This window comes from Haplochromis burtoni, unplaced genomic scaffold, assembly GCF_018398535.1.
Source record: "Haplochromis burtoni strain Fernald_Lab_line unplaced genomic scaffold, NCSU_Asbu1 Contig_53, whole genome shotgun sequence".
NCBI lineage: Eukaryota > Metazoa > Chordata > Actinopteri > Cichliformes > Cichlidae > Haplochromis > Haplochromis burtoni.
In genome coordinates this window covers 1,885,334-1,898,692 of record NW_024582414.1, presented here as the reverse complement: position 1 = coordinate 1,898,692, position 13,359 = coordinate 1,885,334, and the positions used below count along the sequence as shown (strand labels likewise).

The window sequence follows — 13,359 nt, the reverse complement described above, 5'->3', positions numbered from 1 at the left end:
ACTGCCTACTATATTTAGGCTACTTTAAATATAATGAGCATTATATACTATTGCTAAAAGGTTATTGTATACATCACTTATATACATTATATTAGAATAATATATATGATATTAGGGGTGCAACGATATTCGTATCGATATTGAACCGTTCGATACAGTGCTTTCGGTTCGGTACGCATATGTATCGAACAATACAATTTTTTAAAAAAATTTTTTTTTTTTTTTTTTTTTTTTTTTTTTTTTGTGTCCCGTTTGGATCTATAGCCATCAGAATTGTTGTCTTAGAGGCCAAGAAAGATGCCAAGGGATTTATTTTACCAAGTGGATCATCATCTTGCATTTGGTCCATTTGATTGACCTTTATTATAATTATGAATTTATTTTATTTTCAGTTGCAAAACGGGACAGACATGACTGGGGATAGGACAGGGAGAAAGAATGAAAGAAAGAGAGGGGAGAGAAAGAAAGACCAAAGGGGAGAAAAAATCATAACAAGAACATACAACAATTTGTAATTTATTTTATCAACTTTCCTTCTGACGATGCTGTCTGTGTTGAGCGCTCAGTGAATCTGTGTTGACTACTCCGCCTAGGCTGAGGCACTGCGGGTGTCGACGCAGATTCACTGAGCGACTCAACACAGCACATAGGTCAGAAGGAAGAGCGCAGGGCAAGCTAGCGAGACAGAAGTGACTCTCCTTCACACAAAACCTCATTCAGATCTGGCATTTGGAATTATTTTGGTTTTCATGTGACGTATGACCCTGAAGGTAAGCGAGTCATGGACTAAAGTAAAACAGTATGTTGGATGTGCCATGCAATGCTCAATTACATGGGTTAGCGAGTAGCAGCTTTAGTGACATGTTAAACATTGTTGACTGTGTTACCAGTTAGCTCGTTAACGTGTTGGCCGTCTAGCCCCATGCAGGTACGGGGTAGCTCGTTAACGGAGATTTGCGTGTTGTGGCGTTAAGGTCATTTCAACGAGATTAACCTGAAAGCACTAGTGGGAACACAACAAATATGACTGCACATTTACAGCCAACATCATCCTAGTGCAAGACAAAAACAACAAGCATGCTACTAACTTTAGCCGAGTCATTTAGACAGCTGTTAGCACATGATTCTCCTTATGCTGCTGAGAATATAGCCCAGAAGAAGCGGATAGTATAGCTTTTATTTTGGAAAGAGACATTTCTCTGTAATAAACTCTCTTTTCCAAAGATGAGTGATTCCTCAATCAGATACAGGGCTGCAATATCGCTAGCCCGGCGGCTAGCGATTTTTTCAGTCGGGCTACCAAAATCTATCTCTTCCCTGCCCGTCGGGCTATTGTAGGAAGAAAATATATGTCAATGCTTTTGCATTCTTTCAGAAATGTAGCTGGGTAATTATGTCATTGGCCGGTGAGCCACTGTCAATATGTGACATATTGAAATCGTGTTTGATTTGCGCTTGTTTTTTTGCTTTCACTTTGCAATCGCGCGAACTGTGTATAGAGAGCGACAGCACTGATCTGTGAGTGATGATAATTTGTGCACCAATTCCTCTGACATCGTCTTATTAATGTTAGCTTACTATGCAAACATGACAAGTGAAATCTCCCGCAGCACTTAAACATGTGAGAGGTTGATCGCGCAGAGAATCGCTGAGCTTATGTGAGTGCGTGTGTAAGCAGGGATATATATTTGACTACGATGACCTGGATGATTGAGAACCTTCACAGACAGATATATATTTTAGTTCTGCTGAGCCAAATAAGACAGGTCAGGGTGAAGAAGTGACAGCCAAAGAAAAGCTTACCACAAAACGGAGAAGTTATGACAAATCAGACTATAAGGCAAAAAGAAAGTGCAGCTTTATGGTTTCATGGACAAAAGAATTTCTGTGGCTGCAATATGACGAGCTAAAAACCAACACGCACAAGGGTTAGGGTTAAATTTAAAAACTGTACTTTTGGTTAAAATATATATTTATAATTTTAATAAATGACAAATTAAAAAGGCATGAACATTTTTTTGTATCGAAAAAATATCGAACCGTGACACCAAAGTATCGAACCGAACCGAACCGTGAATTTTGTGTATCGTTGCACCCCTAATATATATTTATTATAACTATATATATATATACATATATATAATCATATATATATATATCATTATATATATAGTATATATATATATATATAGTATATGTATGTGTGTGTGTGTGTGTGTGTCTATTATTAGAATAAAAATATTCAGGGAGGTCTGGATGTGATTCTGGTTAGTTAAAGGCAATACCCTGGCAGGAAAAGTGTTAAGAAACAAATGTCTTTATGCCTCACATTGTTGCTCTGTGACGCTTGCTGACTCTGTACCTGTACGTGTCCTTGTGGTTGCATAAAAGCTCCCATCACGCCGAGAGCAGCAAGGAGCCGGGGTTTTTGTGATGTGGTTGTTGAATCGGTGAGGAGTGCAGGTATAATGGTGTGATACACCCGCTTCCTCCCAGCAACGCAGTTTATGTGATTACGGCACAGGGAAAAGTTAGCGCCGCGATTCTGCAGAGATAGAACAAAGAAATCAGAATTCAACCCTTTTAGCTTAAACACTTATGTTTTATGCTTCAGTCTATGTGGTTCCAGTTTAGGAGGCTACAATGTCTTCATGACTTCATCAATACATTTACATGCACAACAAAAATGAGCTTGTAAGGTAATGTGAGCATGCAAATTAAGGTAATGAAATATGAAAATCTACAACTTTTTCCACCCAGGCTTCATTTTATATGTCTTTTTTCCCTTAGTTTCACACGGCAGCATTCATGTTCATGTAAAATTCTCTTACATATGTGCTGCTGTGTTACTGGGAAGTTTATTGTAATTATAAAAACCTATAGAGCTTTATTAATGCGGTATATAAGAGGCAAGCTGAGAAATCAGCTGCAAGTGGTAATGCAGGATCTTGTTTTATGTGGATCACTTAAAAAATTACCCCAATTATTTGAAGCATAATCTCATATTACACTAAATTCTTAGCATTTTTCCATGATTTAGAAGAATTCCTAGTCTTTCAGTAAATCAAACAGATAAACGCCATTGCTACCTTACATGCGCACAAATAAAGACATTCTCTTTCTGACCCTTCAGACCTGTAGTGAGAATCCACAGTCTTTAGGGACCAGCCCCGTCCCAAAGCCCATATAGTTGCTGTTGACAAAGGAGCATGCATTCCTCTCACTGTCTATCACACAGAAATACACCGTGTCACTTCCTGTCATCAGGCCGGGCTCCACTCGCTCCATGGCCCTGCAGAGTCACACAAACATACAACAACAATCATATTCATTAATAAGTTCACCTGACAGGTCTGTTTTTTACTATTTATTTATTAAAATATTTGGAAAATGAAAGAAAAATTAAGACTCAAGTAGACTGAAAAGAAAACTTGTGTTGGTTTAAGAACAAAACCAAACTACCAAGTTTGCAAAGATAATTGAAAGGTTTCATACTTATGCAATAAATGTTGCCATAAACACAATATTACAGGTATGAACGAGGGTTGAGGAGTTTTCCTGCCTTAAAGTACCTTTATCTGTAGATTTCTATTTCTTTTACATTAACCAGATTATTGCAGTGCAGTAAAAAATATTTATAATTTCCTGTTTTTATATGACTTCCCATTATTGCCTAGTTTATTAGAAGCATCTAAACATTAAAAGTGTGAAGAGGTTGTGAGGATAACAAGACATCAGAATCAAATTGACGCCTCGTTTGGACCTGGTTGACTCATTTAGGTTAAGTTGACAACCAATGGAAGCGAGACGTAGAATTAGTGTGTGGATTTGTGTGTGTTTGATGGTGCAGTGACACCGAAATGAACTCGGCAATTTCAAAAAAGCAGGATTTAATACCCGGTATACATCAATATATGTTAACACAATTATTGTGTTGTTGTTAACTTTTATAGTCTGTTTGTCTTTCCCCTGATAAAGACCAGATCAAGTTCAAAGTCCTCAACAATATAACACATTGTTTCTAAAATATACACTCACACAACGACACACGCCCTGGGTGAATGTGAGGGAAGAGACGAGAAGGGATGGGCGCTCAGGTCAGGGGAAGTATAAGTCTACAGACCTATCTAAAGTCAACAGAGGACGACTGGTACACACTGGTACTAACAGATATACACACGCAGAAACACACACCTGTCCGTGCTGATGAGCTGTGCTCGCTGGTGACTGTAGCCCTTGTCCAGCAAGGTTTCCAAAGGGATAGTCACATGACTTGAGTCACCCAGGTAACGCAGAGCATCTGTTAGAGCCAATCGCACAGCCTCAACCAGTACATGGATATAGTCAGAGCTGTTATGGCCTTTAGCTACACACACACACACATACGCACACACACAAACACAAGCACATAGAAATGTATTATAGGGCCCAGGAAAAGCCAAGTATGCAGGTTCATGAACTCTGACTGCACAAAAACAAAAACAGTTACTTATTTTACAATTTACTTTCTGTCAGTGTAAAGAAGTAGTACAAATTTAATCCATAAGATAACATAAGTTACGTGATAAAGAAGTGGTGCTGTAGTGAAAGAAATGAATTAATTAGGACTCTTTGGACTTAAATTAGAAGAAATTAATGTGTAAAACTATAGAAAAAAGTTGCTATAGCTCATTGTCCAGTCTCTCCTGCAAATATAAAATGGTAATTCACAAAAAAATCCCTTTTTATAAATGTGGAGCCCATGGGGGAAAAAAATCTGTAGTAAATAGCGTAAAAAACAGAAAGATTTCTGCTTCATGATATCTATCACATAATTACTTTGGTGCAGTATAAATGGACACGGGGAAGGTCCTTATCAATTACAGTTACAGATAAAGCTTTCTTCATATTTTCCAAAGCGGTCCAGGGGGCCAGTTTAGAGTCTTTGCTGGATAGATTCTGGCCCCCGGGACCTTATGTTTGGCATCCCTGCTATTTGGAAAAAAATTAACCTCACAGAGGTTAGTTTTTGTGGACAAGCATATCCTTTTCCCTTTTTGACTAGTCACAATGGTTTGATCTGATAAAATTACCAAGAGGGTTTGCAGCATCCTTTCCTTTTGGTCAAAGGAGATCAGAATGCGTTGTTCCAGCGCAGGGACGGCAGGTCGGGCCAGTGAAATCACCAGCGAGCTGACTTCCATAATGCAGGAAAATCCATTTTAATTTTCCTGTTTTATTTATATTTTGAATGTCTCTTTAGTTTTTCTGCTGAGCAGCTTTTTATTTCCCCTGCGCTGGGCTGGGACAAACAGGCAGAACACTGTAACTAACTGGGTTGGGTTATAAAATGTGATTTATGGAAATGTAGGAGATATATGGTTTTTATTTTTATGACTCAGCCACTTCTCCAGACTCATATTTACTGTATACTTAAGATTTTACAACAGGCAATAATGCACCTGGCAGGGACTTCTTCACTGTCCCTGTGGTTACCTTTGAGTTGAGGAAAGTTCTCCAGGATGTTGAGCATGAGCAGGGCAGCCAGTCCCTGACTATTAGGAGGAAGCTCCCACAGACGTACACCCTAAACACACAGTGAAGTCAAGTTCATTCTGCTGACCATGTTATTAAAATACACACATGACCGGCATCTTTGGTTTCTGACCTTGTACTCTGTGCTTATGGGGGTGATGACCTCGCTGTCATGGCTGCTCAGGTCACCCAAGGTCATGACTCCCCCATTTTGGTTGATGACGTCAACAATGGCCTGGGCCACTCTGCCCTGGTAGAAAGCTGGCTTGCCACGCTCACCGAGCTCCTGTCGATACATGAGCTCATGTACTGCTCACTCAGCCACAGTACAAAACGTTTTACAGATGGTGGTTAACATGATATCGAGGAACACTTGTCCAGCGTTTAAAAGTTCACTCCAGTCAATGTGTGAGTGGTGCACATCGATAATGATCGTACAGTGTGATATGATCTTGACTGACTTTGTGGATGGCCATGCCCACATTCCTGAGTTTCGAGTTCTGTCTCTTCCAGTGCCAGCCATCTTTAAGCAAAAACCACATTAATCAATATGATCATTAGTAAGATTAAGGCCTTGTATATCAAAGATTTAGCACCGATAACTAATATTACCTTTTATCAGGAAAATATATAAAGACAATTTTGCGTACGCTAGACTAACATGGTGGGTCATCGCTGTTCTTTCCACTGCCTCATGGTCATGAGTGTAGGTGTGTGCGTGTGTCTGTGGGTGTTGAGATAGGGCACATTTGGCCATCTTCCTGCGTTATGGTATTATAAACGCTTGATTGTTTGAATTGATTTCAATCAATGCATATTTTAGTGGTGACTCACAAGCAGGCAACCACACACTCAGATAAACACACAATGACATAAGCCATGCTTTTCTTTAGTCTGACTGACTCCGGAATCTATGAAATGACAATAGTTGTATAAATGTGCCATTACATATACAAAATTAGACACAGAGTCATGGCTGAACATTCACATGAAGGTGGAGTACTTACAGTACTGACACATGGCACTAAAAAAAGCAGCATTCGCATTTCAGTAGCTGAATAAAGCTTAAGTTCAGCTTTATTGGCTTCAGGTCATAACAAATTACTCACAGTAACTTTTAAAACTACACTTAAAACATAATCACCATTTTATTTGTCAGAAGCAATACATCACACAAATCCTTTTTTCCCTCTACTGACTATCTTGTTACACACTGTACCCTGTCGAATTTTGCTCCCAGTTCGTCTTCTAATCTGCTTTTTCTGTGTCCCCGCTCTGCTGTGTTTGGCTTGGTGCAGAAGAAGAAGGCGAATGTCTCGGACACAGGTACTCAGCACCGTCTGTGTGACTGCTTATGCAGTGCATGCAGACTTGGGACTGTTTACCACAAAAAAGCAGTCACCATGTCTAAGTCGTGTCCAGTGCAGCTTTTTTCAGGGAAGTTTTAGCAGCAGGTGTAAAACTCTTTTTATGAAATGTGTATGCAGTATTCCCCCTTCAGTCTGGGTCTCTCATGTTCATTAGCCAACTTGTAAAGCACTTTGCTCAACCTTTTACGATAGAATGTGCTATAGAAATAGAATTGACACTGGCAGCCTGGCCTCAGCAACACGCACCGTAAATGTTTAATCTACTGAGGCCCTGAAAAACTGGTGAAATACTCTTAATCTAACCATTTGCATGTTTACATACAGTACAACAGCTGAAAGTCATAGAAGTTGCTGGGTTTTTATTTATTTACGTTACACCTATAGTTGTACTATATAATACAGATTTTTTTCCCTGTGTACAATATCTCATCTCTTTATTGTCTTCATCATGCCTTCCACACACATTTGAGTAGAGTTTTTCACCGACTAAAATGCCCAGTAGACAAAAAAGAGCAGACAAGAAAAACTGGTGCAGCTGCAAATGCACAGTCACGTTAAGCTCCAATTTAACAACTAAAGAGTCAAAAATATTTCCCATTTTCTCTCATTTGATGATGATAGCTCAGTCATTTCAATGCACACAAAAGTTCAGGCATGAACTTCTGTGCACAATCATGAGACTGGCAGGTTGAGTTTATTATGAACCTCATAATAATGATATTAATTTTATGCATCAGTGAGGAAATTGCCTAAAAATCACCTTTACTGGTGAGCTATCAAATTGACAATCATTATCAGTGTCACAGCCCTAATTTACTGTAGCATATATATATATATATATCTCAAAAGAGAGAGCAGAAGGTTTGATTTTTAACACGAATATTTTTGGCAGAGCTAGTTTAATGTCACTACACTTATATCCAACTTGACTTCAGTGTCATCAGATATATGTCGTTCAATCTCGTGACCAATGCTGCTCTTGCGTTAGGTGCTGTTAAACATGATGGAGTTTGGGATGAATCCTCAGCAAGCCCTGGATGCACCTAGAGTCTATGTAGAGTATGACCACAAAAGTAGGCCTGCACAAAAACACACACACAAACACGCGCCGTTATAGCAAATGTTAGAATCATTTGCAAGCTTAAAGAGCAGAAGAACATTATGTCTTGATTAATGATCAGTAACATTGTGTGTTTAGTCAAAATATTGATTAGATAAGTCATTCGGACATTCATTTATGCCACTATAACAGATTGTTTGCATGAAGTGAAGCACTATCGCTTTGGATCAGTGCTGCCTGCTACACGGCGATGTGGAACTCGCTTCATTGTGGACAGTTATGCTGGTGTTGAGAGTTTCACTGAGTTCTTGGCCTTTCTCTTTGTTCCCAGTATTGGTCAGACCAATCTTTTTATAGTGGCAAAGAGAAACCACTAGTTGTAATCAATCATGATCATTAAGTTAAATGATTAAAAGGCTCTTTGTCATGTTATGCTAAAAGATTCTTCAGCACCACAAGATTTAACTGCATTTATATTTGAACCTTTTTATCATGTGTGGAGAAAATCCAAAATAAATTCAAACTTGTGGACCCAATTCTTGCTTTTAGCCATTAAAGATGTATGCTGTACAATCAAGTGTGTTCAAGTGTATAATTGGCTCATGTGCTTGTGTATTTTTTATTTTTGTCATATGAAATGCACATTAAGCTGTTTGGTAGTTAATGTGCCATTGAAACACATGTAAACATAGCAACTAACTTTGCCATAAAATATGTTGCCATGCATTTTATTAAGTGGTTGGCTGGTAGTCAAATCAGCTGTTCAGCGTGATGTAACATCATTTGTTAAGTAGATGAGACTTTCCTTAAAAATGCTGATGTCATCTCTCATTTTTTTCTTTTCTTTTTTACTTTTGGAAACACTTGAGAAGAAAACTCCTCTAAATTATGTTGTATGTGGTCACATTTTTCCCAGCTGGTCAGTGGTTGGTTAACCTGGAGGAGGGGATCGACCAGAAGATAGCTGAGGAACTGAAAAGACGAGGACACCGTGTCAACTGGCCAGTGTCAGGTACACATAATTAACTGTTTGCTCACTATTAATAGTTCCATTCAAATTTTCTTTGTGATTTATGTCATATTTCTAAAAAACTGATCATTCTCTTGAAAACGCTACATCCCGATGAACAGAATCAACTTTTTGGGATCATTCTCTTGCTCATTAATGAAAGCGATTGAAGAAAAGCAGGAAAAACACCTTTGTAGTGCAAAATGTCACCAAAACAGTTATTTTCGAAGGCCTTTGCTCTCAGTCGTAAGTCAAGGTAATACGTTTCAGTTCTTTAGTCACGACTTATGTCATTAAAAGTTAATGTGTGACATTAATTATTATATTGATGTGCAATACACTAACGGCAGTAAACAAATGAGACCATTTCTTAGAATAACCATGAGGTTCAAATCAGCGGCATTAGACCGCAGTTCTCATAAACCCTTTTGCTTCCTGTTGTTAACAGGATGTTTGTACTTGTTCCTCTTACGTGCTGCTTACGATGGCTCTCTGGTTTTTCTGAGTGTGAATATTATGCGTGCATCAACTTTTGCCTATCCAAGATTTTCCCACTGTGATAGTCGGATCATAGTGCGATCAGCTTCTTGTACAACTAGCAGCACAGAATAAAAAATATGCTGAAGAGTTCACATTTCTGCATTTTGAAGTTAATTTTGTATCAAATTCCATGTTGTGGTTTAATGTTAATTTAAAACCATTAACAAAATTTATCATAAAAGACTCAGTTCAGGATAATTTTAATGAAGTATTATTTGATAATAAAAGGTTTTAGCTAGAGGAATAAAAAGTCAAATAAAAACAATCCTCCCCACTGTCCTTGGGTTTGACTGTATTTTCTACAAAATGCTAACCAGTGAAGCCGGTTTTAACCTTTGAACTTTTTGTTTTAAGTTTTTGTGATTAATGATTTACAAATCTAAAATATCTAACTGTTCAAAACCTGTCAGTGAAGAAAAGAACAGTGCACGCATCTTCCTACTGCTCATCTTCATATCCTCTGGTTTACATGTTCTACCTATTTTCAGACTCTGACTAACACTCCAAAAACCTTGATTTCATGATGCTAGCATGCTAATTAGACTTAGAATGTATTTTCATTTGTTGTACCTACAGTCCATACAGCTCAGCGGGTTTTTGCATCTTCCTTTTCATTCACACACACAGGCCACAAGAGGTCTCAGTTTGGGCGGGGGCAGATCATCGCAGTGGGGGATTGGTGGAATCCGTCTGTCACCCAAGGGGATCGTCCTTCCAGGGTGCTTTGGGCAGGATCGGATCCCAGAGCAGATGGATGTGCTCAGGGGTACTAGAAAATGCTCTTGCCTTGTTAATGTTGTAATCAGAAGATTTCATCATAGAACTACTTGAAAAGAAATGCCTACAAATGTTGTGCAGTACACAGGTTGTTATTTGTCAGCTGATATTTGACAGTGAGCTTTATAACTCTTTCAAAAACCATTGTACCTTCAAGAAGTGCCTTGTGGAATCATGTTTTTATGCCTGTGTTCACTAGATGTTGAGTTAAAGCACATTTGCTGAATGTAGAGTTTAGTATAAATCAGCACAACCTCAGATTATTTATAATGTGAAAAGTGACAAACAGGAAGATCTTTATCTTTGCTGCATTGATGCCAAAGATGTCCTTCCTCAACTCTGTGTTTTGGCAGAGATAATTATCTGTTTCAGTCTCTTTAATTAGCTGGTGCTGATTTGAAGTTTGCTAGAAATGAAGTGTTGTTCCATACATAAACCTCCGTCCTCAATAAGTTATCATTCCATTTTTACTCTGCTCTGAATTATGTACATCAGCATTATAGTGTCATCGTTAAAAATTCTATTTTGCATAATGTTGCTTTTCCTTTTTTTCTGTGAATCATTTTCTGTTATTGTTAACATCTCATCAATTAAAACATCAGTATTTCAGATTTTCTGTCAGTGAAATACGCTTCATCAGTTCGCATTAACTTAAATCTGCCAAATACATATAGGTGTGCATTTATTTTAAGTTGCTGTTTGAATCTTTGGTTCTAATTTTATAGTTGTTTCTGAATTGCTTGCAGCTTTAGCCCCTGATGTCAGAATCAAACAGCAGTACAAAACACATTTTATGAATTGTGCTTTTACACTGTTAGAGTAGAAGTACACCGATCAGGCATAACATTATGAGCACTGAGAGGTGACGTAAATAACACTGATTATCTCTTCATCATGGCATCTGTTAGTGAGTGGGACATATTAGGAAGAAAGTGAATATTTTGTGCTTGAAATTAATGTGTTAGAACCAGAAAAATGGGCAAGTGTAAGGATTTGAGCCAGTTTGACTAACCGTGATCTCCAAAACTACAGCACTTGTGGGCTGTTCCTGGTCTGCAGTGGTCAGTATCTATCAAAAGTGGTCCAAGGAAGGATGAGTGGTGAATCGGCAGCAGAGTCATCAGTGGCCAACGCTGATTGATGCACGTGACGTACGAAGGCTGGCCTGTGTGGTCCGATCCAAAAGACGACCTGCTGTAGTTCAAATTGCTGAAATTCCCAGTGCTCGAGATCTCAGTCCAATCGAGCATCTGTGGGATGTGCTGGACAAACTCAGATCCATGGAGGCCACGCATCACAACTTAGAGGACTGCAAAGATCTGCAGCTAACATCTTGGTGCCAGATACCGCAGCACACCTTCAGGGGTTTAGTAGAGTCCATGCCTCAATGGTTTAAGGCTGTTTTGGCAGGAAAAGAGGGACCAACTCATTTATTAGTCAGGTGGTCATAATGTTATGCTTAATCAATATATTAGCTTATTTTCAAACCTACTTTTGTAGAGCTTGAGAGTAAAAACATGAAGCTGCAGAGCCTAATAAACTAGAAGAAAACGTTTCAAAAAGGGCTTGGATGTAGAGATGCTCGGGGTGATTCTTAATCATTGTTCTTGTAAGACGTTGTGACAAAAATCACAACAAATCTCTTCCTGCCTGGAAGCTGAACTTGCTTATTGCCTGACCTTTTTGGTCCGAGGCAACAAAATATATAAACATAATTATCAGAATCTCAAAGGCATTTCAGAGTGTGAGCCATTTCTGCATGTTTTCAGTGCCTGGTTTCAAGCAGGAAGGGTGAAGTGATTTACATTTGTGTATGAGCTTTATCTTTTAGTGAATTTTTAGCCCCTGGGAAACGCCCTGCTGCCTCCCAGTCTAACACACAAACAGAACACATAAAGACAGAGGCACAGTGACAGAATAAATTACAGTGCATGCTGTGGCTTCAAATTCGTGAAAAACTCTCAGCAAGTTGGTAAACAGCTTGAGAACCACTTAGCTGCCAGTTCACACATACCCACCGCACAGATTTCTCTTTGTAGAATAACGATGTTGGACTTTGTTTCAGTGTTGATCTCCTTAGAGCCCCTGGAGCCACCCTGGTACCACGCGTTTGCTCTCAAACATACACTCTGGTCTTACAAAATCTGCCTGAATCGACGCAGCTCTTTAGTCCAGGTTGTTAGCGGTCAGTACCAGCTTACCCTGCAGTTGATCTGGATGTGCTGAATTCCAGCTGGATTATAAAACAGCTCACAGTGTTGAGGGCATCTGAAACACACACATGTATCCATACAGAGGTCACATTATGCTTTATTGACCTATATACACCTGCTGACCTACGGCATCATTACCTGAAACAAACAGGTAAATTGTATCAAACGCTTTAAAGCCATGACTGCCTACTCTATAGCGTGGAAACCTTTAATACACATTTTGCATCCACCGATCACACAAACACTGCTGTTGTTGTCAGATGACAAAACTAGTTTACTTGTTCACAGATTTGAATATGTTTTCACCTCTTTTAGACTTTCAACTGGATTTTTTTCTCATTATGGGAAGACTGGAATTTCCACTCCCCTGATATACTAAACATCTACACCACCGTGCAGTTTTAACCAATAAATAAAATAATTCGAGCAGCACCTTACATACCAACTAATACCAAAATAGATGTGGTAGGAAACTCAAAAAGTCCATTCTCAGCTAAGGCTGGTGCTTTGCAGTCCTGAAGGTTTTTAGAAAGCGATCTGGATTCCCACTTAAACTTCCCACTTCCCACTAAAACTAAATATTATAGACTATCCCAGATTATGGATCTGCTCTTATGATTAAGTCACTGTGAGGGAAAGTGGCTCCTTGCTGTGTAAGTATAAGAGTGCTCTAAAAGACCCTGCTATCTAAGAGGCTGTGGGAAACACACACACACACACACGCACACACACATTTGTGGGTTTCTTCGTTATATTTGTGCCAGAGTTCTATTGGGTCACCCTCCAGCTTCCTGTGAGTGTGCACTTCCTCATACGTGTGTCATGGCAGAACCTTCTCAGCAAAGGAAGGAAAATCTAACACACTAGCAGTTACAC

At 38.9% G+C, this 13,359-nt stretch overlaps 2 protein-coding genes across 2 annotated transcripts in view; one reads left to right on the top strand and one right to left on the bottom strand.

Annotated features, from left to right (window-relative positions):
• Positions 1 to 12,611, top strand: part of LOC102305667 (glutathione hydrolase-like YwrD proenzyme) — a 21,900-nt gene extending 9,289 nt beyond the window's left edge. The window contains 3 exon segments of the mRNA XM_005923892.2: positions 7,873 to 7,957; positions 8,861 to 8,956; positions 10,121 to 12,611. Coding sequence (XP_005923954.2) covers positions 7,873 to 7,957; positions 8,861 to 8,956; positions 10,121 to 10,266 — 327 coding nt within the window. The 3' untranslated portion in view covers positions 10,267 to 12,611.
• On the bottom strand, positions 2,241 to 5,913 carry LOC121814518 (glutathione hydrolase-like YwrD proenzyme). The gene is made up of 5 exons (XM_042220685.1): positions 5,648 to 5,913; positions 5,476 to 5,566; positions 4,195 to 4,366; positions 3,136 to 3,292; positions 2,241 to 2,545 (listed from the first exon to the last, which is right to left on the bottom strand). The coding sequence occupies exons 1-5, from the start codon at positions 5,810 to 5,812 to the stop codon at positions 2,273 to 2,275; spliced, it is 858 nt and encodes a 285-aa protein (XP_042076619.1). The 5' UTR covers positions 5,813 to 5,913; the 3' UTR covers positions 2,241 to 2,272.
• Positions 12,612 to 13,359: the final 748 nt, after the last annotated feature.

Excerpts from the sequence above, each read along its gene's own strand:
- LOC121814518 (XM_042220685.1), bottom strand. The coding sequence starts at position 5,812 with ATGTATCGACAGGAGCTCGGTGAGCGTGGCAAGCCAGCTTTCTACCAG. Across the intron at positions 5,567-5,647 it reads CCATAAGCACAGAGTACAAG|GGTGTACGTCTGTGGGAGCT; the intron begins GTCAGAAACCAA and ends CTGTGTGTTTAG. Across the intron at positions 2,546-3,135 it reads ACTGTGGATTCTCACTACAG|AATCGCGGCGCTAACTTTTC; the intron begins GTCTGAAGGGTC and ends CTATCTCTGCAG.